Source organism: Lampris incognitus, chromosome 13 (genome assembly GCF_029633865.1).
Source record: "Lampris incognitus isolate fLamInc1 chromosome 13, fLamInc1.hap2, whole genome shotgun sequence".
NCBI classification, from domain to species: domain Eukaryota; kingdom Metazoa; phylum Chordata; class Actinopteri; order Lampriformes; family Lampridae; genus Lampris; species Lampris incognitus.
In genome coordinates this window covers 12,328,118-12,352,050 of record NC_079223.1, presented here as the reverse complement: position 1 = coordinate 12,352,050, position 23,933 = coordinate 12,328,118, and the positions used below count along the sequence as shown (strand labels likewise).

Here is a 23,933-nt window from a genome sequence, read left to right as displayed (position 1 = left end):
GGGTTCCCTCCATCATCTGCAGTTGGTACAAAATGCCGTCGCTTGGCTCATTACAGGAACAAGGAGGCATGACCATATCACTCCTGTGCTTGCCTCCCTACACTGGCTCCCTGTTATATTTCGAATCAAGTTAAAATTTTTACTGCTCACTTTTAAGGCTTTAAATGGTAATGCTCCTTTATACATTTGTGATTTATTGACTTGGTATGTCCCCCCTCGACCATTAAGGTCTGCAGATGGAGCCCTGCTAGTTATTCCCAGGTCTTGGTTGGTTACAAAGAGTGACCGGGCTTTTGCTGTTAGAGCCCCCACACTATGGAACGCTCTTCCTGCCGAGCTAAGACGAACTACGTAAGTCTTTAGCTTCTTTTAAATCTCGTCTTAAAACTTTTCTTTTTATGAAAGCTTTTACAAATGTTTGGTATTTGTTTTTAATTTTACTCTTATTTGATCTTACTCTTATTCCTGCCTTGTCTGGTTTTACCTGTATTTTTTATTTTTTTTGTGAAGCACTTTATAACATTGTTTTAGAAAGGTGCTATATGAATAAAATTATTATTATTATTATTATTATTATATGGTCTTCTACAAGCAGAGCTGTCTTTGGTTTGATGTCTTGCCTAGCTTGGCTGACTTTTTCGAATGTCCGGTGCATGTTCTCCTGTGATGCTGTCTGTTTTGATGATGTGACATTAGCTTTAGTGGCGACTGATCTGTTGTTTACCTCTGGGTGCTGCCGAGAGATGCTCCTCAAGGACTTAGCTGTATCACGGGCCGTGGCTGCACAGGTCTCAGCGTTAGCTTCTGAGCTAGCGGTGGTAATGCTAGCTGGGGCATTACCATTGTGCCCACTGACAGCGCATCCAAAATAACAAACCTGTTCTCCAGCCAAACCTCTGGTGAGACATTAGTGGAATTGTGCATGTTGTGTCTGACTCTTCTTTTACCCCAGACAATGTCTGTCCAGAGCTCAGGGTTTGACACTGCGGGGGTAGAACTGGTATTTGGTCTTGCTCCCTGGTTTAGCCAGTAGCACATATCCAGATCTAATGTGGTGTCTCAGTCTCAAGCGGGTTCGGGCCCGACCAGGGAATAGTGTCCGCATAGTTATTGGTGTGGTGCTCATTATGTCTGAAAGCAACTTCGCAATGTGCTTCATGTCCCTTGTTCTGATCATCAGCTGGTTCCGGGACATCAGCTTGGGAAGCAGCAATCAGACCGTCAGTAAGTTTTTCATCCTCTTATAATATTTGGTAGACCATAGAGATTATTTTTTTCAAGATCTGTGATTTTCTGGCTCAGCATGGCACAGCTGGTGCATTCAGGGGAGGGAGACGAGAGGGGAGGTATTTTTCCCCAAAGCAAAACAAAGTCTCCAGCAGTCCAACAGTGAAAATCTCCACAAAGAAAAGCCAGTCAGGTTCCCAAGAGCAGGAGAACTCTGTGTTTCAGCCTCAGTGCCATGGAAAGACAGTCTCTTCTCTTCAAAGCGATGAAATCGGAAAACTCTATGAAAACCATGGTCACTTTTACAAATAATCTAGCATGAAATACTGCTCATGGAGAAGTAGCAAAAACAATATAAATGTAGGAAAACTTGGAAAGTCAAAGAGCAAAGTGGAGAGCAAAAGCAAAAGCGTCTGCACTGTAGTGTGGGCGGAGAGAGAAGGACGATAAAGATACTAACAGCAATAGATTTTAAAAAGACAAGGTGATCGTCAAACAACAAACAGGTCAACGCTTCTTAATTATTATGCGGCTGTAAAGCAGCGAGCCCAGCTAATAAAAATACTTTAATTTTTCCCAATCATCTACAAGGACATACATATTTATAGAAATAACGCTTTTATTTTAGAAAGAAATTAGGCTAGGCTTGAGACTTCCCATCTCAAGGATTCCACCCCAATTTCAGTCAGTTGCTATGTGTAGGAATACTAAACATTTCCCATTTCATTGTCCCAGCCAGAATTTCCTGGCGGATTTAACATTACTTTGGAAGTTCACTATGATGGAAAATATTAGGTCATGAACACACTAAAGCTTAAGTGATTAACAACCAATACCACAAGTGGAACGAGTACAATGTCTAGTAATGCGGGGCTAAAAAATAAACTCATATCAATCCACATTCTTTGAATCAATTACGTAATAATGGCAGTGTGCTATGCTGGGAGTCACTTCCTGATGCAGGAAAGCCTCCATTTGGATTGGTGGTAAAGTCGACTTTGTGCAGGTTGTTTCCTATCTAGGCCTCCCTGCTTTCCTGGGTTGACAGCAAATACTGTACCTCTCTTTGGAGGGGGCTGTCCATCTAAGTCAGGCTGGGCTTCATGCTGCCGTTTGAGGGTCTGGTTCCTGGTGCTGGTGGGCCTCTCCACTTCTCTGGCCCGTGAGCAGGAACAGCTGCTCTTCAGACTGAGAAGCTCCTCCTGGATTGAGTCAAAAATTGCCTTCTGTCTCACACGCACACATGCGCACCCATACAAAACAAAGGAGAAATATGTATTTAAATTTAAGTAAGCAATGAGTGACTTGTCCAACGAAGACCTTAAGGGGATGCCTATGGTCCCGCTGGACCTCTGGGCCCTCATTCATACGTACAAATTTTTACACACCCATGGCATTTTTTTAACTCAAGATTGTTTGACAGTCAGAAGCAAAGCCTGGTGGTTATTTGTAATTCCTTCCCCCTAAACATATATTGTCTACCTCTTGCAATGAGCAATCACCCAGGCTTGCAAAAACATCAGCAGTACACAATTGGTGTATAAATTTAGGTGTTACCCAGGTTCTACACTGCTCTCTGAGACAAACTCCAGGGCTAAAAAATTCCATGGGTATGCAAGAACAAATTTGCATGTACGAACGACTGATGAATGAGGTCCATAGTGATCGAACTTGTCTGAAATCAGGATTGTTTGACCTAGAGATTTTTTTTATTTTTTTGGCGGAAAGCTGAGCAGTAGGTTTTTCTACATGAAAAGACTGCAATGACTGGTTAGCTGGACCAGATCACACAAAGTAAATTACGATATTACCCTGTGCATTAATGAGCAGACTCTGCTTTACAGAGCAACACTCCTGAGGAGGGAGTCAAAGAAAATCAAACCCACACTTAAGGACAAGCATGTGCGTAGTATTAATCACAAAAAGATTATTTAATTTTCATTGGAAATTTAATATAAATTTATTTAAATTTTTAAAAAAATCTAAGAACATTTTTCATTTTGTATTTTCTTACATTTATATAAGGTTCTCTCAATTGTAGTTCATACTGTAAAATGGTGCCTGGTGCCACCAATAAGCCTAGTTTGTGTTGATTCTGGGGATACTTAGTTACTTCCTCTGGTGAAATTATGAGCCAGAATTCAATAGTTAACACAAATTGCCCATTTTAAACAAGGATCACCTGAAGCTGTGCTGACCCAGCCAGTATGAAGGCAACACACTCACACGAGGAGACATTGAGTACTGGAAGTTCTTTAACCAGAATGTCAGCTCGATGCATAATAGCCAGCCCACCACCACGACCCATGGAGCGAGGTTTCTGTATGTACACATGGCGTGGGGGTATGGCTTGAGTTAGTGTCAAGAAGTCCTGCTGATTTTGCCATGTCTCAGTTAGGCATAGAAAGTCAATTTTCCTGTCCATGATGATGTCATGGATGAGTAGTGCTTTATTGTTTAAGGAGCAAGTGTTCAGTAGCATGAATGTCGCAGTGTTGTTCATAGATGCTGAGGCAGGCGCTGTGGGAGGAGTGACACTCAATACAAACCAGGGAGTTCAAAATCACTACATAGAGTAGTGGAGCCTAATCCCAGCATTCAAGTTGCTTAATGCAGGGAGATACCATGGACAGGTTGCCAGTCCATCACAGGGTCGATAAACCAAAATCACTTAGAAATATTTCACATCTCTGGGCAATTTAGACTTTGAAATTGACCAAACATCCACATTTTTGAACAGTGGTCGGAAACAAGAGCACCAATAGGAAATCCAAGCAAACACAAGAACATGGAAACTCCACAAAAGAGAGATATTTTGTCCAGGGTCTAATCCAAGAAAATTTTCCATTACAATTTTCAAATTTGGTGACTTTCTCCAGGTTTTCTACCGGCATTAAAGCACTGCCCATTTGTATCAAGCACGCTTACATTCTTAGTGGCATCTTCAACCTGTCTCTCCATGGCTGTCTGTAGTCTAGTGATCGCCTTGTCTTTCTCAAGGCAGAGCTCCATAAGCTCTGATAGCTTCTGCTCCCGAGACTCCAGACTCTATGAAATTGGAAAGAAAAAACCCGTTATATATTGAAAGAGAAAAAGCATTGGAACAGAAAGCTATAGCTAGCTTTGGATTTTTCAGTTTAACTAAAACACACATCCAAGTCTACGTCCTTTTTTTTCTTTACATGAAAAAGAAAATTGACTTAAATTAAAAAACAACTATTTATTGGTTTACCTTTTTAGTCTCTTCCATCTCCGTTTTGTATTGGTGGGCCTGTGTAGTGAAGCTATCAAGCTCTGAAAACAATATAACAGTTTCGATTGTATAATTTATTTGATTTGGGATAAAAATCAATCATAAAACAGAACAAAAATAACCATAACGAATGGAGGGGTAGAAAACATTACAACAATGGGTTAAGGGACTGGGGCTTGTTTTGAAAAGCATTTAGGGGCGGTTGTAATGTTTTCTACCCCTCCATTCGTTGCTATGCATCATACGTACCTACCCCATTGGTTGTTATAGTTTAAATGTTTCCTCATCTGATTGGTTGCTGTCCAACCGAATTTAGGGGCGTGACGCTGGGCAACGTAAACCCCTATTATTCTTTGTTTAACCTCATTAGCAGCTGATAAGTGTGCAACACACGAAACAGGCCTGTACTGCAATGTGTTAAAACTTTTTTTCCTGTATCTGTTTATATATTTATATATATATATATATATATATATATATATATATATATATATAAGATAGCTGTAGGCAAAACTTGTTCTCATTGATCTCACCTGTGGTTTTGTGAGTGAGCTGTTCTTGGGCATTCCTTAGCTTGTTGAGAAGTTCTGACACCTTCTTCTCCAACTCCTCCATGGCCTCACTCCTTCCTGCCTGTTCACTTGGTTGGCAAGACCTCGGGCAATTGTCAACAGCCTTGGCAGCACTCCCTATGCCTGCAGGTTTGCTGGACAAGGAGTCTGGAGCACTGAGGTCCAGGTCCTTGTCCTGCCACAAAGAGGGGAGAATGTTTCGCAAATGACAGTTTATCACCTATACAGACCCTGTAAAAGGGACTTAGGGTTGAGAAGAAAAGCATTTCAAGTTTCATTTCCTAAGTCATTACAAGCATAGAGGTCAAGGGTCAAATCTGCAGCACTGACTACAGATACAACAAATATCCATGTGTCCATAAAATGACCCAATACAATAGGGAAGGGCTATGTATGTAAATATCAAAATACTCTACGGCACAGATAGCCATTCTGATTATGGGTCAAAAATGTATCTTTTCTATCCTAAGTTTACACACTATGATAAAACTACTTCTGTAAGGTAGTATTTTGTGTGGAAATTGCACGTGACCTATTCTTATATGTAAAGCAACTCATGGACCTTGAAAGAAAGAAAAATACTTACAATTAGCTAGAGTAGTCCAAGTCGGTGAACAGAGAAACAAAAAAAACTAATGGCTCAGGTATCAAGTATAGTATTAGTATGCTACTAATCGAGGACCTTAGCATGCCATAAATTTAGATGTTATAGGTCACTGAGTTAATCATATAAACAAGGCTCAGCATTTTCGGTTTTATCGGTTTTTACCGAAAAATACCTAGATTTTTAAACTGATTTTCACCCAGATTTTGTTTCCACGGATCCAAAAGCTGTTCCTGTTCATGTGAGGTTATGTAACAGTGTCCTCTTGTGGTGAAATTCGGCATGCTGGATGGCTTTGAAAAATAAAAACCGAAAACGCTGAGCCTTGCATATAAACCACTGCCATCTTACAATGCTTTGATTGCAACCATTCCCAAATCCTCTGAATAGTACACATTGCCATTGAAACTCTAGTTCACGGTCTGACAGCAACTCAGGAGAGCAGGAGTCAGAGGAGGAGGAGGAGTCAGAAGCAGAGTTTAAGGACAACCAAAAGCAAATGGGGAGGAAGGGCTGGGAGTAGCAATGTTTGGGTAAATACCACTCAGGTCAAAGGAAGGCTCAGTGTGTATGGATGGAGAAAAATGGGAATGGATGGGGGAGGAAGTGTGGAGCCAAGTAGGGAGGCAGAGGTGTTTGGAGGAGGCTTGTTCATGTTGCAGTATGAGCAGTACTTCTCATCCCTTTCTTTTCAACATTCTTGTTGAACTTTTTTTCCCCTACCATTTTAATTTTAAATTATCACTCCAATTGCTTATGTACTAATCTGATGTATTACTTTTAAGCATCTACTGCTCATTACTGGTATCTCTAATAAGTATTTTTGTTGGTTCCAAGACAACAAAATTGTTTAGGCATTACGGGTTGATTTGTATGATGATGTCATAGTAAAAGTACAGTAGTAGTACAACCTAATAAAAGCGGTTGTAATCGCATACTAGCAGCTGCAATTATACTAATAGCTCCCTATCAACCAACTAGCAGTAGCCCCCTGACAACCACCTAATAAGACCCCAGCAACCACCTATTTCAAAGAAGCAATAGACTAGTAACACTCTCGCAGCCACCCAGTGCATCCTTACAGCCACCCACCTTTCTACTATTGCAACATTACTTTTGAAAAAGGGCTCATTCAACTCAAATGCTACAAATGACATTATTTGATAGTACTAAAATAGTGAAACATCTCAAGCATGTATTCAACAGCTATATAAAACATTTTCTTCAGGAAATGTGCTTTTCCTGGTTACCATTAGCATTATTACTATCACTGCTGTAATTAATATTACTATCATTACAATTAGCATCATCATTGTTATCGTCATTATAATTAGCATCATCATTACTATCATCAAGGAAATGATTACCATGGCCTGTTCGTCCTGACTGGGTCCGGCTGAATTGAGGTTTTTGACCAGGTCCTTGAAGATCTCCAATCTTCTCTCTGACTGCTCAACCAGAATCTCCTTCTCCCTTGCCAGACGATTGCTGAACGATAAGCACATTTGTCATTTTTATTTACTGTACATGTAAAGACCTCGTCTTGAATTGGATTAATTGGCTAGATATTTTCACGTTTTTTCAATGTTAGATGTTATTTTTTTCTACACTTGAACATCCCCTTGTGTCTTTATGCTGAGCATCCTACCAAGACATTCCTTTGGAAAAACCTGGCAGCAAAACCCAAGTCTCTTGCCTACTCAACACCTGCTCCCGTAGAGCCATGGAGCCTTGTCCGGGATAATAAACAATGGGAAGGGTGTCCCCTCGCAGCCCCACCCAGATGTTCTTCAGTTTTGGAAAAGACACCGGGGCCCGTAGTTATCAAACATCTCAGAGTAGGAAATCAGTCCTAACTGGCCAAAAATTCTCAGGGGGACGCAAATTTGGTCCCACTTTTAGACATAGGCGTAAGAGCATTTTATCAGCTTTATTAATTAGGAAAGTATTCCCATCTCCACCAGGATTTAGGAGAGCTCATGAGCTGTCCTAGAATCATGCTGGGAACATTTATGCCGGGTGATAGCCCATGCGTGCATTGATGACGCAGTGACGCATTTCTCTGACCAATCAGAAGTCTGCATTGATTTTGGTACCCGCTCCAGTTTTTTTTGGAACCACGACAAAGGCAGTACCAGAAAAGTGGTAACAGTTACCAAAATGCCGGTACTTTCCAGTAATGGAAAACGAAAAAAGGGCGAGTTGAGTCGAGTTGAGCTGGTACCATGTAGTGGAAAGGGGGCATTAGAGGAGTGATGAAACGTTTCTCCCAGTAAACGCTGTGTCCAGATGAACTGATTCAACTTCCTGTGATTTTCTTAGCTGGATTATTGAGCATGCATAAAGACTATGTGAGCACGGGGTGAACATACAAACTCCACACAGAAAGGCCCCTAATCGAGCGATAACGCGGAGAGAAGACGCAGAGTACACAAAGACAGACACTGCACACCGACAGGCCTGGGGCAGAATATGCAAACTCTCCCAGTGCCAAACCCACCCCAGGTAGGAATCAAACCCAGGACCTTCTTGCTGTGAGGCAGCCGTGCAAGTACTGCACCACTGAGCCACACAAGGTGGGTAGAATTATGACAATTTAGAAATAAACTAAACCAATAACACATTTGTGATGTAAAAATATTGGCAATTTTACTCAGTTAAAAGACAACATCAATCTGCTTCTGTTAAGTGAAGCTTTTGACCATAATAATAAAGCAATACCCAATTTCTGATTTATTATTTTGATTTTCCACTCCAGATGCCAACAAATCACCCAGATACACAGAAAACTGTGTTCTGTCAGTGGAATGGGGCTGTAAGTACAACCAGTTACAAAGCAAAGCAGGGTGGCTCCGTAAGAGGGTACCATCTGCTCATTTCCTTAATTAATTCAAAAAAGTTAAAGAAAAATGTGGGGATAGAATCTCACTTGTTATCGTTCTGCATTTTAGAGAACAGCTCTGAGAACTCCAAGGTGACCTCCTCCCGAACCCGTGCCTCCAGTAGCATGCTCTCTATCCGCTCCTCCTTCAGTTGCTGCAACAAAGCCATCTGCCTCTGTAAGTTGGAAGGATAAAAGCAAACACTTGGTGTATATATTCAACAATCAGCCAAGTTTCAATGGTATTTTCGTTTAATGATGATGACAGCGTTTGAAATATTGTGTCTAAACCCCATTGGCTGGTGGCTTGACAACTTCAAACCCTTAACGCTGACATTTTACACACTTCTGGCCGTCCAACATGGGAAAAACCCTTCATGTCCTTAATAGATCTCCTTAATAGCAATACAGAATCAGACGTTTAGAGGTCAGAGCTTCAGCAACAAGATAAAATATGTAAGTAAATGACTGCTTCTTTAGAGGGAAACTATCACAAAAGCCGAACAAACATGCGGTAATAGCTAGTTTTTTAAAACACAGAGCAAATATGCTCTGTGTTACAAGTGGAAGTTTAATAAATATAAGTACTGTAACCAGTGACTTTTCTTGCTATTCTACCCATTGGAAAGACGACGACAATGTGGCGATTCTCCTGGACAGAAAATCAGTATTCCAGGGGAACAGTGTTGTGGTGTAGTTGATTTAAGAGGCCGAGAGAAACAGACCCGTCGATAGGGCTGTAACATTATGGATTTTTTTTTCTTATCGCGGTGAAAAAGCAACATATCCCTGTGGTTCACCACAGCGCAAGTATGGATCATCAAAGCTAAGCTAACTTTAGCACTGGATTTAGCCAAGTTCATAAACTATATGCCTAGTCACAAACCTGGTAGCCCTGTCTGACTGCTGACATTTCACCATACATTACTTTTCCTGCTGGGATCATGGTAAGCTTTTTAATTTTGTGTTATAGTTTGGTAAACTTTTCCTTCTATCACACTCTACCTCCCCCGCATGCATGTCTCACTTCTGGCTACATCAAATATAGTAACTGTTATCTCATTGGTTGCGCTCTGAAAGGTCAGCGGCAACAGAGGTCAAAGTTGAATTAATTTGAACTTTGAGTGCAGTGCTCAGTGGCATTTTCAAACGGTGTGCCATGCAAAGGGTAGCGCATCCGCCTAGTTGGGCACCACCGCTCTCCCCATAGGCAAACAATGGCACAGCCAGTGCAGAACGGTTTGACCACTGATCATGTGTGTACACTCTCATACCGATTGTTTTTCCAACAGACCTGACCAAACATTTCAACAGTCGTATAGGGACACTGGAGACAATTACTACTACTACTACTACTACTACTGAATGCAAATAACAGCTGCTCATGAGTTGTTTTTTTTTTTATCATTACCATTCAAATACCCCTTCTGAAATGTACTGGTCACATTATCAGGGATTTGGAATTGAAAAAAAATCTCAAGACGATAACCATCATTTCTAATGAGTGAACATTATTTCGTAATAACTTCATGGCAGTATTTTTGGCTGGACCGCAACAGCAGGGCCAGCCCTGCACATGCAGTAGTCCATGAGTGAGTGAGTGAGTGATGGAGTCTCACAATTGCTCAGACAGCCAAGTTCCAGCTGGCGGCGACCAAGGGCGTCACTTAAGTTACACGGTTGGTCGGCCAACCAACAATGTTGCTGGCAAACACGGGGGTGGGAGTTAACCTATTGCTCGTGAATCAGCGCAATGGTTCGCACGGTAACTAACATAATATATTGCTGCTTGTGGAGACTACAGAAACGCCTCATTGCAAAAAAGTTCAATTCACAAACACCACCGCTAATATCCGCATGCAGTTAGGGTGAAAACTATTGGCGTCTTCAGAGAGTTGGTGGTAACTGAAGGGCATTTTTAAGGGGTGTCATGCCCAAATTTCCCACTGATCATGGCAGCAGATTGTAGCCAGGTAATTAATTTCATATAAAGACAATAAATTCGCGTTATTTAACTGTATAAATAATCAGGATTTGAAAACTGCTGTCCAGTACAGCCACTGTTCACAGACCGATGTCAAAACAGCAGCTTTTTAAATGTAGTCGGGCACAAAAAAAAAGCTGCTTTTTTTTTATGTATTCACTGTCCAGCACTATACTAGGTTTTAAGCTACTCTTGTTCAGAAATTGTTTTACGTTGAAATCATTTCTTACATGTACACACATTAACCTAAAAATCTTTAGTGGTAGTTAAAATGTAACCAGCTCAGTAACCACTCAAACTTTGCTGACAAACTGATCTGATGATCATTTCATGAAAATTTAACATTAACCTTATTTAATGCATGGGGCACCCGGGTAGCATAACTGTTTATTCCATTGCCTACCAACACGGGGATTGCCGGTTTGAATCCCCGTGTTGCCTCCAGCTTGGTCGGGCGTCCCTACAGACACACTTGGCTGTGTCTGCGGGTGGCAAGCTGGTTGTGGGTATGCGTCCTGTTCGCTGCACTAGCGCCTCCTCTGGTAACTCGGGGCGCCTGTTCGAGGCGGAGGGAGAACTGAGGGGAATAGCGTGATCCTCCCACGTGCTACGTCCCCCTGGCGAAACTCTTCGCTGTCAGGTGAAAAGAAGCGGATGGTGACTCCACATGCATCGGAGGAGGCGTGTGGTAGTCTGCAGCCCTCCCCGGATCGGCAGGGGGGGTGGAGCAGCGACTGGGATGGCTCGGAAGAGTGGGGTAATTGGATGGGTACAATTGGGGAGAAAAGGGGGGGAAAATCCAAATAAAACAATTTTATTTACCAAAATAGTGTCCCAGACACCAATTTTAAAAGGGTACCAACATGACAAGTCTACTTCAATAAATTCTTCATCTTGTTATCAGTGAGCAAGAATGAGTTACAAAACCAGTACAACACAGAGCAGAGGGTAAAAGCCTACATAGAGCAATCTTACAGTCTCTATTCTTTTTACCTTCAAAAAGTTTATCAACCCTTGTTGATGAAATTCATTTAAAAAGCATTGTTAATATGCAAAAAAAGCCAGACTGACCTGGTAAGCTCCTTTACTCAGAACAATTTTTTCATCATCATCATCTTCATTACCATCTTCCTCTTCTCCACTCTCCTGGACAGTGTCCTCCATTGGGCTCTCATTATCCTCACTGCCCTCGTCCTCCTGCATACAAGGTAGTCATGCACTTATACCATGGGATGATACAATCCAAGTAAAAATAAAACCAACTAGCGATACACTTAGTGTATGACAGTGGCTGTTAATTAGAAGTAATTATAAAAACATCAATATAAACAATGACAACATCAGAGGAAAATGTACTACTTGGCAATGTGTATAGCTTCAATTTTTCATTGTCTTATGGATCGGTGGGTGTTATAAACAAGTAATGGATTATCCGGTTTTTGCTGACATTCACAAAGGCTGTAATCGATTGTGGTCAAAACATCACATGCAATCTTGGATGCAAACATTAAATAAAAAAATAAAAAAACCCACTTTGTTCTAATTCAAGTATTAATCATCTATTTTTTATCGTTAGTACTTAAATAAAGGGAAGAATCCAGTAAAAGGACACAAAACAAGACTATTTACATGGAAAATGTGAACATGCAACACGCTCAACCAGTCTTCATAGACAAACATTGGTAGCAGAATGGGTCATACTGAAGAGCTCAGTGAGTTTCAACATGCCACTATCATAGGATGCCGCCTTTCCAACAAGTCAGCTGGTCAAATTTCTGCCCGGCGAGATCTGCCCCAGTCAACTGTAAGTCTGTTATTGTGAAGTGGAAACATCTCGGAGCTACAACAACTCAGCTGTGAAGCGGTAGAACACAAGCTCACAGAACAGAACTGCGGAGGGCTGAAGCACATAAAAATCATGTGTCCTCAGATGCAACGCTCACTATAGAGATCCAAACCGCCCCTGGAAGCAACGTCAGCACAAGAACCGTTTGTCAGAAGCTTCATGAAATGGATCTTCATGGCCGAGCAGTTGCACACAAGCCTAAGATCGCCGTGCGTAATGCCAAGCGTTGTCTGGAGTGGTGTAAAGCACACTGCCAGTGGACTCTGGAGCAGTGGGAAGGCGCCCCCTAGAGTGATGAATCACGCTCCACTATCTGGCAGTCTGACGGACCTATCTGAGTTTGGAGGATGCTAGGAGAACGCTCCCTGCTTGAATGCCTAGTGTTAACTATAACATGGTCGGTGTAGTAGAAATAATGGTCTGGGACTGTTTTTCATGGTTTAGACCAGGTCCCTTAGTTCTAAGGAAGGATAATATCAACCCTACAGCATACAATGACATTCTAGATAATTGTGTACTTCCAACTTTTTGACAAGTTTGGGGAAAGCGAGGTCCATGAAGATATGGGGCTGCATGTATAAATAAATTATGTGTACGCACAAAAACCATGTTTACGCCATTTCCCACACGTGCAACAGAACACGCAGTGAGAATATGTGCACCTCACACATTCTTTAGACCAGGCGCACGCGTGTTTTTCTAGAGTTAACTGAGGGTGATGTGATGAAGATGAATTATGAGGTGAGAGCTGGAATCTTTTAGTAAAACATGGTTCCAGCTGCACTGATTTCACGCACGTGTCTTTGTGTTTACAGAGTTGTAAAATGCCAATCAAAGGCACATTTATTAAGGTAACACTGATTAATTGCTTTTGTGTGATTAATTTGATCATTCTTTTAATTTACATGAAGTCAGAGTCAACATTTTATTCAGCTGTTAATATTCTTTATTCTATCCGTAGCTGTGTAACACCTTGCCAAGTCAGTTTAGACGGGAGTGCTACAAACTGATCACTGATAACATGTCTGAGATATCATTGCCGACAGAGGTTCATGGTCATCAACAATTCCACACAAAGACATGTGGCCCAAAATAGAAAGAATGTGTGGATCCACACTAGATAAAGCAGGGGTTGCCTGCCCCCTGTTGCCGTCACGCTTTCTTTGTGTAGAGCGATGCGCTTTTTTGCCCCCCGTTTATAATCTGACCATTTTTTTCTTAACTCCTTGCAGGGTCCTTTGCTCGGAACTTAGGAAGTAGATGGTCTCTGTTACTTTCTATTTCTATACCCTCCTATGTTTTTGTTTCCGTTTGTGATCCCAGAGGCGAGACCACCAAATATAAAACCTTTTCTTTTTTCACCTTCCCCGAAAAGTGCCTCGATTTAACAATCATTCTTCTTTGAGGTTCTTTTCATTGCCATGCCTGAAAACTTGTGGTGAAAAGTGCGTTTTTATATGCAAAAGATTAAGAGAGTGTCTACATCCATTTATGGCTTATGCTTGGAGTGGAAATCGGGCTTGTGTATTTGCGTACAATTACACAATGACTGAGATTTATAGAACCAAGTGAATGCACGGCTTTATAAATGTGATGAAGACAATGCGTATGCATATTTCTGTCTTTGTGCATACAGAGTTTTAGTCATAAATCTACATGTGGTTTGCAGAGTTTGGTGTTCAAGAACTTTACTGGCCTGCACAGAGCCCTGACCTCAACCCTACCCAACACCTTTGGGATGAACTGGAACACAAACTGTGAACCAGGCCTTCTCCCTAACATCAGTGCACGACCTCATTAATGCTCTTGTGGATGAACGGAGCGAATCCCAGCAGCCATGTTCCAAAATCTAGTGGAAGGCCTTCCTAGAAGAGCGGAGGCTGTTATAGCAGCAAAAGGGGACCAACTCTATATTAATGGCCATGGTTTTGGAACGATATGTTCAAAAAGCACATATGCATGTGATGTTTGGGTGTTCTCATATTTTTGGCCATATGGCCGGTAGGTCAATTATATCATGTAAATGTGTAATACAATGAAATCAAAATGAACAAAGCATTCTTTGTGAAATAACCCTGTACCTGCACTTCTTCCAGGCTTTTCTCCAAGCCAATATGACAACCCAGCAGGGTCTTCCTGTCAGCATTGTTAATGAAAAGGGAAACCTCGTAGGCAGACCTTTGGGGCATGATGGGAATGGTCTTGGAAGGCAGGACTACAACCTGAGTTCAGATGAAAGAGAGAGAGCAAGAGAGAGTGAAAGCGAGTGAGAGAGAGAGAGAATAAAAAAAAATTTTCAGTAAAAAAAAAAAAAAAGCAAGGACAATAGATTCTGCATGTAAGCACCGTTCATGCGCTTAATCAGCTGAAATCAGTTGGGCGAAGCTCAAGTCTACCTTCTGGGCAAGAGACGAGAACTTGAGGACGTTCAGTGTCTCGTCGTACACTGAGGCACACTGGTTGATGTTCACAATCATGCAGGCTTTGCCCCGCCCACAAAAGAAGCTCTGCAGGTAGTGTGTGAGTTTACTCTCTCTGAAGGGAACGTGCTGCAGAAGCCTGGGGGGGAGAGAGGGAGGGAGTGTTTACACACTGCATAGCATCATATGATATGGTTGTATGGACATTCTTCATACCCCTGTTCAAAATATAAATGTTCATTTATCGCTTGGTGTAATGGTTCTAACTTCCAGTTCTTGACCCCCCCCCCCTACTGATGCTGGTTTTCTATTCTGGGAGGTAGTCTATTTTAGGATTTGTTAAGTATTTGTTGTGCCAGGACTAAGAACTCCCTGATCAGACAGTTAGAATACCTGGAAGAATAGAAAAACAGTTATAACAAGTAGTATGTGGTTCTCAAATCTTGTTCTGGGGGGGGGGGGTATCCAAAGAATTTATTGAAAGGAAAATAAAAGCAGGGCATGTCTTTATGCATGCTCAATAATCCAGGTAAGAAAATCAAAGAAAGTTGAATCAGTTCATCTGGACACGTTTATTGAGAGAAACATTTCATCACCTCATCTAAGTGACCTCTTCAGTCTCAACTGACTGCAGGTATCCCCACCCTTATAAACAATACAGAGGCATAACAGCCAAAAACGATCAGTTTCATATGCAAATTCATATGCAAACTGCATTCCGCATTTAGTTTTTGGCCCTCTACTTTTCCTTCTATATATCTTTATATTTCACCTCATGGCCAAATTATACACAGTCATGGAATACATTTCCATTGCTATGCTGATGATTCTCAGCTGTATGTCCCTATAAGGGCTGAAGATCATACTCAAATGACTAATTTAGAAGCCTGCTTGACTGCTGTGAAAAATGGATGTCACTAAATTTACTGCCTTTAAATTCAGATAAAACTGAGATGCTGGTCGTTGGCCCTGCTAGACACAGACACCAATTTGATCAAGTAACAATAACAATCGTCAACTAACTTCACAAAGTGTGGCAGCCAAAAATGTTGATGTTACGTTTGATTCCAGCCTTTCCTTTGATAAGCAGATTAAAGAAATCAACAAGACTGTCTTTTTTCCCTTTACGTAACATAGCTAAAATTCGGTCCTTCCTGGCTGACACAGAGATAACACATGCATTTGTTTCATCCAGACTTGAATGCTGTAATGTTCTGTTTTCAGGTCTATCACATGCTAGTACTAAAAGTCTTCAGATGGTTCAAAATGCTGCAGCTAGAATCCCAACTAAAACTAGAAAATCTGACATATTACACTAATTCCTGCCTCCCTTCGTTGGCTTCCTATCCATGTTAGATCAGACTTCAAGGTGCTTCTGCTGGTTTATAAAATCCTAATGGGCTTGCCCCTTTGATCTCCTTAAACTGTACATTTCTTCTCAAGCTCTTCGCTCTCAAAATACAGGGCTCCTGTGTGTACCCAAAGTTAAAAAGAAGTCAGCTCGGGCGTCTGGGTGGCAGTCTATTCCTTTGCCTACACACCAGGGGATCGCTGGTTCAAATCCCCGTGGTACCTCCGGCTTGGGGGGGGGACCCTACAGACACAATTGGCTGTGTCTGCGGGTGGGAAGATGGATGTGGGTATGTGTCCTGGTTGCTGCACTAGTGCCTCCTCTGGTCGGTCGGGACACGTTTTTTTGGGGGGGGGGGTAGCAGGATCCTCCCACACGCTACGTCCCCCTGGTGAAACTCCTCACTGTCAGGTGAAAAGAAGCAGCTGGCGACTCCACATGTATCGGACGAGGCATGTGGTAGTCTGCAGCCCTCCCCGGATCGGCAGTCGGGGTGGAGCAGCGACCGGGACGGCTCGGAAGGGTGGGGTAATTGGCCAAGTACAATTGGGAGAAGTTGGGGGGGAAAATATCCGCACAAAAAAATGTCAATTCAGGCATTGGCCTGACTCTCCTGCAGTGATTCAGTTGATGCAGAACCATAACAAACATTCACACTGCGAAAACGCAACAGAAAGAGGAAAAAAGATCAGAGCCACATCCTGATAACAAATTGCTACTTAATAACATTAGTCAAAGCACTGTTAGAAAGGGCTTTACAAAACCCAACAAATGGATAATACTGATAAAATCAAATAAGAAAAAAACAAATGAAATAAAAATGAAGACAAATGGCAAATCAATGGCTTAAAAAAATACATCCTTAAGTGATCATTAAGATTTCCAGTATGGCTGCTAGAGTGCCTGTACTTACGTGACAGTTAGGCAAGACAATTTAAACCAAAGAAACTTTGCTGAGAACAAGAAGTGTTTTCCAGCCCAACTACGTATCACATTCAATGTCCCCCAATTTAAAATAAACTCTCACGGCTGTGATGGCAATCATACACACTATTTTTACAGCCAATATGAACCATTTTGTGGTAATGTTGATCATTTCCCCGTCCTTGAAACAGTTTGCCAATACCTCCTTTGCAAATACAGAAACGTAATGACTGGACAAAAAAAAAAAAACAGAATATGAAGCCAACATTTTAAGTCACACGCTGTCCCTGAAAGCCTAGTAAAAAGCCTTGAGACATATATCTCAACCTTTTGGTTCAGGACCCCTATAAAAAGCTGTGATTCCTCCTCTGCCCGCCTGACACAGGCACATGGAGTGGTAGACAGCTTTGTGTTCCTGTACGTGAGAAAGCCAGACTGTAATCTGGACTGTAATCTTACTGGTGCTATTTTTAAGGTCAGGGTGGCTAAACTGAAAGAAAAGCTTTGAAAGACTTACTTTGGGACCAACGACCTCTGTGCCACTTTGTACAACTGCTGTCTGCCAAGAGATTTAACCTAACCTCGTTTGCCACAAGTCATCCCCCCCTCCAACAATACGATATTCAGCCACACAGCAAATAAGTGTAGATCTGTACAGAAACAGCGGGGCTGAAAAGTTATGGCCAATATGATGAATAACAATATTTTGATCAAAGCCATTTATCATCCATCCATCCATCCATTATCCGAACCGCTTATCCTGCTCTCAGGGTCGCGGGGATGCTGGAGCCTATCCCAGCAGTCATTGGGCGGCAGGCGGAGACACACCCTGGACAGGCCACCAGGCCATCACACACACACACACACACACACACACACACACACACACACACACACACACACACACACACACACACACACACCAGTTACCATGTGTGGCCACGGGGAGGCCTGGCAGGAGTCTTGGTGAAGGAGAGGCTATGTACTGGCAGGGGTAGGCTTACACGCTAGGATGCTTCCCTATTCGCCACAAAGGCTAGCCAGTGGCAGCAAGCTAAGGGCAGGAGGGACACAAGCGGGTTGGAAGAACACATGCACCTTCCCTCCAACTACACACTGCTGCACTAGACGCAATACAACACCCTGTGTGTATGTACGTACACAAACACACACACACACACACACACACACACCTAGGGACAATTTAGTACAGCCGATTCACCTGACCTACATGTCTTTGGACTGTGGGAGGAAACCAGAGCCATTTATCAAGATTAATAAAATTTAATGATCCATGAAATTTATTTTTAACTACAATTGTCATTCTAAAAAAAAAACTGTCCTAAAACTTTAATCATTAGCATAGTTGTAGAAAGGAGAACAATCCTACCAGTACACATGATCAACAATGGAAAAATCCCTCAAATATGTGAATGTGAAGGACATTTAGACAGACAGGCAGAAAAAAAGACAGAAAGAGAACATAAAATACTGCTATATAAACAATGTTGGTTGTTCTGTAGCAGACAAATACAGAGAAAGGACATCAACATGCAAAGAAAGAGAGAGGATGACATGAATACAATAACTGACAGACCGATATAAAATAACAGTCACCCTTAGCCTGCCGGCTGTGCCATAGCAGTCAAACCAAGGGACAACGACAAAATAACTGACAGACAAAATGACAGTAGTCTCACTTGGCTTGCTGGTTGTGCCGTAGTGCACTGATGCATTTGCCCAGGATGAGCAGGGAGGTGTTGATATTGCCAGCCTCTTTCAGACGCTCTCCTTTGTTTTGTGTCTTGGCACATCGCTCTGAACCAGCCAGGTCACACAGAGACAGCCTGCACAAAGCCACAGGAAACACGCGGTGAGCACAGTGACACTGGAGCTGAGGCATTGCTCCTGCAAAACAACTATCAATTAACGTATGTCCAGGAGCAACACAAGTAGTATCATTTAATCACACCAATAATTTGATATTTTGCAAAGTCCAGAAATATTTCTTGATTTTTATTTATCCAGTGGTTTGCTGAGCAAAACACTTCCTTTTTGCACCGGCGGCACATTCGCACTCATTAAATTTATAAAATGTACAACTAAAAACATGCCAATAACATTTCTGAAAACGGTACTGACTCGCTAATGGCAATGACCCGCGGAATCCCGGTGTCCTCAATCCTCAGGATGCGAATTGAGAATATACTGTGGCTAGAGGGAGAGAAAACAAAGAGACTCTCAACTTGCAGGTAGCAAACCATATCTTCAGGGAAACAGATTTAAAACTGTCACTTCTGCAGAATGTTCGCTAATTACACATGTATCTGAACCAGAGCGGTCTTCATATTCTGATAACAGTGTTTTCCAGCCCTCTTATGAATCACCATTACTCTGACCCCCTGGTTTGAAATATATCCTCACAATGGAGTAACCACATGTTCTATCCAAAATTGTACAGCCATGATCATATTCTCCATATTTTCTACAAATCCCAGTGGTTAATCAGCATCTGCCAACTGAAATAGCTGAAGAAATTAACAAAATTCGAGCTAAACTTTTAAAAAACCAGCGCAGTAATGTCGTGAGCTCCATCCATGATTGAAAAGGAATAACACGCTTGCTAAGCCGTGGACTGTCTGTCCCTGCTATCCCACACACATCAGACAGGTACAAATAATGGATGGACAGAAGATCACCAAGTTTATAGACATGATTCCTTGTTTCTGCATTATAAATATTGTTTGTCACACCCCTGAAACCATCTTGGGACCCCTCTAGACATCCCAACCCAGAGAGTAACTGACTTAGCATTAAATAATTGATTTTCTATTAAAAATGTATACATTCATTTTTTCTTTAAATCGTGCCTGAGGATGGGTGTCCAACTTACCTCCTGCTGGAGAGATGATTGAGCTTGGTGGAGGAAAAGCTCTGGTTCCTTTTACCCAGCATCATCACCATATAGGCTTCTTCCGCACTGTTCACTTGCACCCAGCGGAGGTCTTATCACACACACACACACACACACACACACACACACACACACACACACACACACACACACACACACACACACACACACACACACACACACAGTTAAACCTTGAAACAGACTACTCACTTTACAAAATTCCTCTGTAAAGAATGGCAAGATTCTGTCTGTAATTCTTGATCATAAATATGGGAATAATCAAGAAACTTAAAAAAAAGAGCATCTCTAAACATGCTACAAACATTCACATCTGGGAGCTGCCTAGTACAACCACTTTGCCCCCTATAAGCTGCCGTGCAGCTGGGAGTAAATGACCTCGTAACAGTTCCCACACTTGTGGTTTTGGTTTTAGCCATTAAGTGCACTAGTTACGTCGCTCTGCAGGGAGATCAGCAAATATTTTATATAAAGTTCCATACCGAAAACTATGACTTGTTTACTGGTGCCAACCATTTGGCTACCAACTGATACTTGTCAGTTCATTACTACACTTTCACTTACACTGTTTGATATACTCTGACCTGGCAGTGACACTACCTCCTAAAATGATGTCAGTAATCTATTCACCCTCACACCAGCAGAAACCCAAATTAGTGTTTTGTTTTGAGACAGAGCAGAAGGAGTCATCCAATAAAATGCCAGAGTGGCTTTATTGCATCTTCAGGTTTTTGTTTTTTTCCCCCCATAAGACTACACTGAATGTCCCCGGGACCAGTAGCCTTTTTGACGCAGGCACAGTCGGCTTGCTGTCGGCCGATATGGATCATATCAACGCTGTTCACACAACATGACAGTAGACTCTATTCAATGTGACGAGGAGATGTATCAAGATTTTACTTGCTTCTTGTCATACAGAGTCACATACACTTAACTAGAAGAGTGGACTCAGTAGAGTGCAAATCCCTTCTCCGGTGCTTGGACGTAGGTGCAAAAACCGAGCAGTACCTGCCTACAGCTAGCAGAATAGGGCGGGGTTTATCACCAAACGTTTAATCCCACCCACCCACCAACCCCGTTTAACCTCGCCCAAACCCAAGTCCAAACTAGTGAAATCAACATTTAACCCCACCCAAATCAACATTTAACCCTACCCAACCGTTAAACCAATCAAATCGAACTGTGGGTGGGATTAAACGTTCGACGTTGAACGCCACCCCGTTCTGCAGGCTGCGGACAGGTATACTTGGGAAAACTAGCTGAGGAGTTGGCACCCAATTGTGGTATAAAACAGGTTTTTCAAAGGTTTGAATCACTGCAGCCATGAGAGGTACCTGATCATGTAGTCATAACTGTGCACAAGAATTATTCGGCTTGACAGGCCCAGTAGTATGTGAGATTAGCGGAGGACAGATCGACGGACACATGGACAGAAAAAAACTATTTTTCCTGCCATTATAAGGCTTGCACAGCGCCCAAGTCAATTGAATGGGAAATATAGGGGGAAAAAAGTTTTTGATATGCAGCTTTCAAGCTAAAAACATCTACCCAATGCAAACATTTTGCCTGTCAGTCTGGGGATGCACAGCCTCATAGGTGGGCCCTTGCAAGAATGCAACTAATATGAACTTGCACTTTCCAAAAAGAAAAGGTTTGCTATGCAACCATTTTAGTCTAACCCTAAACCTGTCTTTATTGTCATAAAGGTGGGTAAAGCGTTCACAGTCACACATGCGAGTGAGACTCACTTCTACGGTTGACTCAGATAGGGCAATGACAAGAATAGGCAATACTTCCTGTTTTGACTGCAACCTCAAGCAAGCTTTACATTCATAACTTTAGCATTTTTTTTGTTTATCAAAATTCTTTTAATATTTTTTTATGCCGCTGCCCGATCTGAGTTGACTGTAGATGTGAGTTACATGCATACGGTTGACTTAGAGCGGGCGGCGACAAAGCGAGCTAGAGATTGAAGAGAGGGAGCGGCAATAACAAGAAACATTTTTCACAGGTTTTGAATCACCGCAATCAGTTTGCATGCCTGAAGATTAGCCACAGACAGACACACACACACACACACACACACACAATTCCCTCCAGGCTATCCACCTGGTGGGGATAATGAACAAGATGGCCACAATAGTAAAGTGTATGGGAGCATTTAACAGGTGAAGCATGAACACACACATAAGAACGCAAGACCACACATGTGGGTAACTGGGACAAGCCATGGTCTTTTGCATAAGTGCAGAAACAGTGGTTTCTGACAATGAGGAAGATGTCTCCAATTCACTTTCCCAACCTGATCTGGGATTCAGGCAGGTAGTTACAAACAAAAGGCAGTTTCTGAATCCTCTAGGCTGCCACCAGTCTCCAGTAACTGACCTTTGACAAAGGCGTTGCCTTTGACATCCTGGGAAAGGCGCAGGACTGTCCTCTTTTGGGCACCACTAGGCATGGGCTCCAGCAAGTCGTGGATGTTTTCATTGTAGATCTCACAGAAGGAGACCCACACCGAGAACATTGTATGAGCCTCCAACTCCAGACAGACCCCTTCCTCCTCCCCCTCAGCCAACACAGAGACAGTGGAACCTGGAACAGGCACCAATGAGAACTGCTGTAACCCCGAGTGGAGATGAAAGAATAGTTAATTGGCAATGCCAACAGTAATATTACTGTTGGAAATAGTCGTAACATTGTTTAGCAAAATTTCTTAAAGATATACCAACTGGTTACATAATAATGATGGTTATAGAGTGGATATAAAAAGTGTACACACCCCTGTTAAAAGGGCAGGTTTTTGTGATGTAAAAAAATTAAACCAAGATAAATCATGTCAGCACCTTCCACCCTTAACATGTAATTGCAACCTATAAAAATAAGTGAAAAACCATTAACATTTTAGGGATTTTTTTTTTACAATAACCTGGTTGCATAAGTGTGCATACCCTTTTATAATTGGGGATGTGGCTGTGTTCAGAATTAACCAATCACATTCAAACTCATGTTAAATAGTAGTCAGTATATACCTGCCATCAACTAAAGTGACTGATTAATCCCAAGTAAAGTTCAGTTGTTCCAGTAGGAGTTTTCTTACATCTTCTTGGCTGCATCAGACTGCAAAAGCCATGGTCCACAAAGAGCTTACAAAGCATGAATGGGATCTCATTGTTGAAAGGTATCGATCAGGAGAAGGGTACAAAAGAGTTTCCAAGGCATTAGATATACCATGGACCACAGAGAAGACGATCATCAACAAGTGCAGAAAATATGGCACAACACTGACATTTCCAATAACAGGACGCCCCTCCAAAACTGATGAGACGCCAAGGAGAAAACTGGTCAGGGAGGCTGCCAAGAGGCCTATGGAAGCATTAAAGGAACTGCAGGAAATTCTGGCAAGTACTGGTTGCTCCCTAAATGTGACGATTTCCCGTATTCTTCATACGTATGTCTGGGCTATGAAATAGGGTGGCAAGCCTTTTCACATAAAAAAAAAAAAAAAATCCAAGCCCAGCTAAATTTTGCAAAAATATATATTCAGTCTCCTAAAACCACATGGAAAAATGTGTTATAATCTGATGAGACTAAGTTTGAACTTTCTGGTCACAATTCCATAACGTATGTTTGGTGCAAAAATAACAACAATAACACCATACCCACGGTGAAGCATGGTGGTGGCAGCATCATGCTTTGGGGCTGCTTTTCTCCAGCCAAACCTGGGGCTTTAGTCAAGGGGGAGGGAATCATGAACAGCTCCAAATACCAGTCGATTCTGGCACAAAAGCTTTAGGCATCTCTGCTAGAAAGCTGAAGATGAAGAGGAATTTCACCTTCCCGCATGACAACGACCCAAAGCATACATACATACATCCAAATCAACCAAGGAATGGCTTCACAAAAAGAAGATCCGTGTTTTGGAGTAGCCCAGCCAGGGCT

The 23,933-nt window shown here is 42.1% G+C and overlaps 1 protein-coding gene across 1 annotated transcript in view; it reads right to left on the bottom strand.

Annotated features, from left to right (window-relative positions):
- The window catches only part of kif20ba (kinesin family member 20Ba), a 96,713-nt gene that overhangs the window by 59,847 nt on the left and 12,933 nt on the right, over positions 1-23,933 (bottom strand). Inside the window, exons 7-19 of the mRNA XM_056292276.1 lie at positions 22,380-22,586; positions 19,956-20,067; positions 19,205-19,276; positions 18,763-18,909; positions 14,764-14,926; positions 14,449-14,589; positions 11,593-11,718; positions 8,586-8,713; positions 7,024-7,144; positions 5,014-5,227; positions 4,460-4,521; positions 4,156-4,275; positions 2,288-2,429 (exon numbers count right to left, since the gene is read on the bottom strand). Coding sequence (XP_056148251.1) covers positions 2,288-2,429; positions 4,156-4,275; positions 4,460-4,521; positions 5,014-5,227; positions 7,024-7,144; positions 8,586-8,713; positions 11,593-11,718; positions 14,449-14,589; positions 14,764-14,926; positions 18,763-18,909; positions 19,205-19,276; positions 19,956-20,067; positions 22,380-22,586 — 1,755 coding nt within the window. The remainder of the gene's footprint in view (positions 1-2,287; positions 2,430-4,155; positions 4,276-4,459; positions 4,522-5,013; positions 5,228-7,023; positions 7,145-8,585; positions 8,714-11,592; positions 11,719-14,448; positions 14,590-14,763; positions 14,927-18,762; positions 18,910-19,204; positions 19,277-19,955; positions 20,068-22,379; positions 22,587-23,933) is intronic.